Source organism: Lathyrus oleraceus, chromosome 4 (genome assembly GCF_024323335.1).
Source record: "Lathyrus oleraceus cultivar Zhongwan6 chromosome 4, CAAS_Psat_ZW6_1.0, whole genome shotgun sequence".
NCBI lineage: Eukaryota > Viridiplantae > Streptophyta > Magnoliopsida > Fabales > Fabaceae > Lathyrus > Lathyrus oleraceus.
In genome coordinates this window covers 312,621,750-312,627,779 of record NC_066582.1, presented here as the reverse complement: position 1 = coordinate 312,627,779, position 6,030 = coordinate 312,621,750, and the positions used below count along the sequence as shown (strand labels likewise).

The following is a 6,030-nucleotide window of genomic DNA, read 5'->3' as shown; positions in this document are numbered from 1 at the left end:
TTTACATTCCATTTCGGAGTGATATCTGGTATATTCACTCCATTGTTGAAGAGTTAAGCTCAATCTCTTGAACAAACTTCAAAAGTCAAAAATTCCTAAAACTCCTCAAAACAAACAATAATCGTTTTTCCTTCGGGAATTCTCTTCTCATCATCTTCATTCCAAACGCGAACTTGCTTCTCCCGTCTATTGCAAGACACTATGCACTCGAGCCAGACGAGTCAAACACTTGAGCATAGACAATAGCAGTTCAAACTTCCCAAAACACAATCAAGTCTCTTTGAGTCGAACTACAGCGTTCTGACTTATTCATTGCACGAGAGGATACGTAGGCACGAGCTAAAGCTTGGCGAACAAAAGTCCCTGGTCTCTTTCCTTTGTCCCTCGTGTCTTTCTTCTCACCCTTTTTGATCTTTTTCTTTGTAGCAGCTTCAGATACCCTCACCCTTTGAAACAATGGCTAGCATGCGTGGATCCCGTCGAGTACGACGGATGATCCGGGTGCTAATACCTTCCCGGTTTCGTAACCGAATCCCTTACCCGTCCCTCTGGTCCGAGACCTCGCTTTCTCCGTTTTTCTTCGGTTTTTGCAGCATTACCATTCCTTCGGGATAAAAATGCTATGCTGGCGACTCTACCTTTTCCATGCCACTTCGCATTTGTAACAGGATGAAAATCTAGGGAGCGTCAGCTGGCGACTCTGCTGGGGAATCCCAACCAGAGAAATCTGGTTCCCTATGCGAGTCATTCCTAGCGCTTGCGTGCTTTTGTTTCTTTGGGTGTTATCTGTCTGTTGTGGCATGTTTTAGTTTAGCTTTATAATTTTGTACAACTTTATTTTATTTATCGCTTTCCGCACCTTATATTTCATGCATCATTATATACTGTCTGGCTGGTTTTTATTTTTCTATGGGATAGGTATTCTGAGAGATAGGCCTAATACACAGGCCTGAGTGCACTTAGGATTAGTGTGGTTTCATATACCCTCACGTTCCGTCTCGGTCCGATGTTGGAATATGAAAACACAATTCAGATGTGGATCTTTCTAGAGAATTCTGTATTGTGGATCTCCTACAGTGCTAGAGCTATCTGGGAGAACCGTTAAGTCCGGATGACCTTTAGAATGACCTTTACCTTACTTTCATGGGAACTTGGCTGAGACACTCCTCGTTTGATGATAGTATTGTATCCTTCGGGCTGAATGTACTATTGTTTCTCGACCTCATTGTTCGAAGCTGGGGACTTATATCGGTTTGCTTTTGAGACGATTCTCTGAGACCTCCTCTTATAGTGATAATGCCAAATCGGAAACGGTGGACGTATTATTACTATTCGACCTGAGAGTCCGTGATGTCGATGAATCTCTACCTTTTAGCCTCTACATGTGAGCTGTGTGGGTTGTTTACAGGTGTGCAGGAACCCTTGACCTCATCATACCCTGATATCTGATACCTGGTACCTGATCATTATGGTTCTATTTTTGTTCTAGATCCGAATTTCTGGCACTGGTTTTCTTTGTGGATCTGAACCTTTAAACCTGCATATCCGGACTGCCGACCTTTGAGGACTTCTTCACAGAGAACAGCCAGTGGTTCAGTATATATGGCCGGCACCGATCACATGTCATTTGCATTGCATAACATTATCTGCATATTTGCATCTAACATCTCATGCTTGTTCATTTGCAGGGTATTCCCTTTCTCGGTTTGGTTTGGCTGATCTGTGCTTATTATGGAGGCTCCTAGGAAGAGTAATGTGACCTATCATTTCTTCGATACCAAGATCGACCCATTGCGTCAGATAAAAGCTTTGATTACTCCTGACCATGTGGGTTTATTCCGGGATACTTATGGCAACATCTTGCCTATGGTTGAAGACTTGGATGCTCCTCAGAGGAGTCTGATACATACTTGCTTCCAGTTTTATGATCCTCAGTTGCGTTGCTTCACTTTTCAGGATTTCCAGTTGGCTCCTTTATTGGAAGAGTATGCTATGATCTTGGGTGTTCCTCTACAACATTGTGTCCATTTCAACTCCGATATACCTCCACTAGAGCATAAGGATATTGCTAAGGCTCTTCATCTGGAAGTGTTTGTTGTAAAGGAAAATCTCTCTTCTAAGGGAGGTCTGTCTGGTTTCCATCTGGATTTTTTGGTAGCCAAAGCCGAAGAGTGTGCTGCTCAAGGCAATTGGGAGGTTGTGTGTGCTCTGCTAGCATTGAGTGTCTATGGTATTATGTTATTCGTCGATGAACCGAAGTTTGTGAGTATGAGTGTTATTCATATCTTTCTGCTAAAGAACCCGGTTCCCACCCTTCATGGTGATTTCTATTTTTCGGTGCACAACAAGAATGAGAAGAGACGAGGGAGATTGGTCAGATGTTGCGCTCCATTGTTCCATAAGTTGCTTATGAGGCACTTGCCAAATGACGATGCTTTTCTAAATCCGCATCAAGCCAGGAATTGGGCTAGAAGGTTGGTTGTCTTGACTGCTAAAGACATCAGATGGTGTAATCCGGATTACCAAAGATGGCGATTTTGTGGTTAGCTGTGGGAAATACCCTAATGTACCATTGTTGGGTATGAAGGGTTGTATCAACTATAACCCGATTCTTTTGAGAAGACAATTAGGGTATGCCCTGACTCACGCTTCTAAGGATCAAGATCTGGTGGAATCTTTCTACTTCCCTGTGCAAGATAATCTAGAACTGGTTAAGCAAGCTGCTGGAGCTTGGAGGAATATTCAGACTAAAGGTGCTACTGTCTATGGAAAATGTAACAACATCTTTTCTTCCCAGTATGATAGTTGGTTGCGAGAAAGAGCTCGGATTACTCTTCTACCTTTCTCTATGGGAGAACCATCTGATCTGGTTATTGTTGAGTCTGTATATTCAGTCAGCATGGTTGAGTACAACAGTTTGAAGCAAGAAAAGGGAAAAGCCGCTAAGTTGAATGCGAAGCTGAGTGAAGGCCTCAGGAAGACTTTGTGCGCTAAGAAAGAAGTTGAGAGAGAAGTTCAGAGATTGAATGAGCTTCAAAAACAAAGCAATAAGAGGATTGCTGAAGATGTTGATTATATCCGTAAAGTCTGTTCAGGTGAGGATATACTGAAGAAAGCCTGCAAGGCTGCTAAGGGCTGTCGCATTACGCGAAAAAACCGGCGGGAAAAGACACAGAGCCGCCACCGTGCGTTATTTATCCCAAAGGAGGGAAAGGAAACGCTCGAAGTAAACCTGGAAAGGAAATGGTCTTACGACCAGAGATTGATAGGATCGGGAGTCGGTTATGCGAAGGGAAGGTATTAGCACCCCTACGCATCCATCGTACTCGACGGGATCCACGCTCAAGAGAATAGAATAAGGTTGCTAAGTAACTGCTCAAAAACTGCACACACACTGGAATAAACACAGATGGAAGAAGACGGAGGAAGGGGATACGGGGAGTGTGCTCGCTAGGACATCATATCCTATGCATACGTATCTTCTCTAACCAGAGTAAGAATCAGAGCACTCGTAGCTCGGCTAACGCACGCCAAACAAAACACTGAAACGAGACGCTAAGACGTCAGAGCAAACACCCCAAACACAAACTGGAAACGGAATGCCAATCGCTGGGCTTACATCCGACTCCACAAAAGAAACGCAAACAGGAATCCGAATGCCAATCGTTGGACTTACATCAGACTCCAAACAAACAAACACAAACAGGAATCCGAATGCCAATCGCTGGACTTACATCAGACTCCAAACAAACAAACACACACGGGAAACCGACTGCCAATCGCTGGACTTACGTCAGACTCCAAACACACACACAAGAAGAAGAAGGGTCTCGATTGCAACTAGGGCAAGAGAAAGGGAAAGTCTCGATCGCAACGGGGGCGAGAGAAAAGGATCAAAGTTAGTTGTTAGTCAAACTCGACAAGACATTGCATCTCGTGCCTACGTATCTCATCTGGACATGAGAATCAGAGTTGCCGTAGTTCGGCTAAACTATTCCTAAGTGGTTTGTGTTTTTTAAGTGGACAACGTCACTACGCAATCTACCGGATGCTCGACCTTTGGAGACTTACTCACCTGCAGTAGAAGGAGTTAACGTGTTCTTAAGGGAAGGTAATGTTTGTTTGTGTTTTAGGATGCTCACGCAAGAAAGGAAGTCCTAGACGAAGGAACCGTGCTACCTTAATTGACATGCAAACGAGAGACTATGCGAAGTCTAGCAATCCTATGGGGATACAATCACACCACACAAACACATACAACATGAAGTAAACACACCAACAAGGGGCTCAAACATCAAGGGTGAGGCTTTAGTCGAGGGGTCATATCAACCTCGACAAACAAGCCGGCTGGAAGGGTATCTGAGGGATCTTAACCACTGACATTGACCGTCAGGGTGAGCAGATGAAAAGGTAATGAGGATAAGACCTCATAGCTCTTAACCCAGGCCTGGGTGAGCTTCAACCAATGAAGGTGTGGGAGTCCAGAATGAGGAACTCTACTCCACATGACTGACTCTATATACAAGGATTTTGGGTGTTTATTCAAATGCATCAGCACGTAGTGCGAGCAAGATGAAAGACTCAACTGAATAGCAGGGGATGGATTGCACATCCCTTCTATCTGCCAATTGCCTCTTCACTTAGAAGGACTTGAAGTACATGGCACAAACATAAACAACCACAAACATTGCTTCTTAAGGAGGGCTTCAGACAGGTGCCTGCCAAAGATAGCAGGTCTTCCAGACTACATGAAGTTAGAGGTCATTACCTAAAGTGGTATGCCAACCACAAGCAAAGAAAAGTTCAAATAATGAACTTAAAGCAGCTAAGGTACCTGTAAGAAAGTCAAAGCAATCAGTACTATGTTCAGACAAACAATCAACAGACACACAATAGTGATTTCCAATATACACAACAAACAAGTCATAAGAGCACTCATTCAAATGAATCCACCACCAAAAGACCTACACACAATCAAATGTTAGCAAGCAAAGCAAATATCAGAGCTCAAGTGATGAGGCAACATCAACCATGGAGATTGGATGCTTGATCCTGAAATACACAGCTCAAATGTGAGTTCAAACCCCTAGGGCAAAGCCTAAGGTTAAAGGTGGAGTAAAAAGTCAAAACAACAACCAATATTCAACATGAAGCATGTTTATTCAATCAAGAACATGTCCTAAAAAGGACCAAACTCAAATCCTAAGGCAAGGCCATCAATCAATCAAACTAGGGCAAAGGCACACAATGGTGGTCACACTTGAGCATCAAGAAGAGAAAATGCACATTAAATCAGAAACACATCCAATAATCATGAAACTTTTTATGTGCACACAACATGTCCAACATAATTATCATGCCAAAAATTAGAATCAACAGAGCTCAATTGGCAAGGCAATGAAAATGAATAAGATCAATATCAAATTGTGTGACACACATTGTCACACCATACAATCACATGCATAAAACAGAAATGGAAAATGCTAAAAATGCCAAACCAAATCTCACAAGTCATGTATCATGTTGGGAATCAGCACACAAAATTTCATGGCAATTGGATCATCATTGAGCATTTCACAACAATTTGAATGAGGCATGTCACAAAAGCATACATGTTCAATTAGTCTAACACAATTAAAATTCCAACCAGGCACAATTCCAGAAATCCACATCAAAAACTAGAAGACATTTATATGATCATGTAGAAAAAAATCTGGAATTAATTGGATCATCAAGCTATTTTTAAGGATTTTTTGAATATCATGCATAAAATGAAATAAAAATTGAAACAAGATGAAAATAATAAAATGAATTAGGAAAATATGGAAATGGCATCAGGCGGATTCAAAGCGAGGGGCAAGGCGCGTCCAAAACGACGCCGTTTTGGATAAGTGGAAATGAAATTTAAAAAAAAGGACGCGCTCGCATAGGATCGAGCTCAGGACGTTAACGTGACATGCGCTTCTACAGTGTTCTCCAAAGCACAAACCAGAGCTAGCCCTAAGTACTGTACAGTACGGCGACGCACGG

The 6,030-nt window shown here is 42.6% G+C and overlaps 1 protein-coding gene across 1 annotated transcript; it reads left to right on the top strand.

The window, feature by feature from the left end:
* Positions 1-1,731: 1,731 nt before the first annotated feature.
* On the top strand, positions 1,732-5,682 carry LOC127137251 (uncharacterized). The gene is made up of 3 exons (XM_051063724.1): positions 1,732-2,474; positions 2,548-3,095; positions 5,651-5,682. Exons 1-3 carry the CDS (start codon positions 1,732-1,734, stop codon positions 5,680-5,682), a joined length of 1,323 nt encoding a protein of 440 aa, XP_050919681.1.
* Positions 5,683-6,030: the final 348 nt, after the last annotated feature.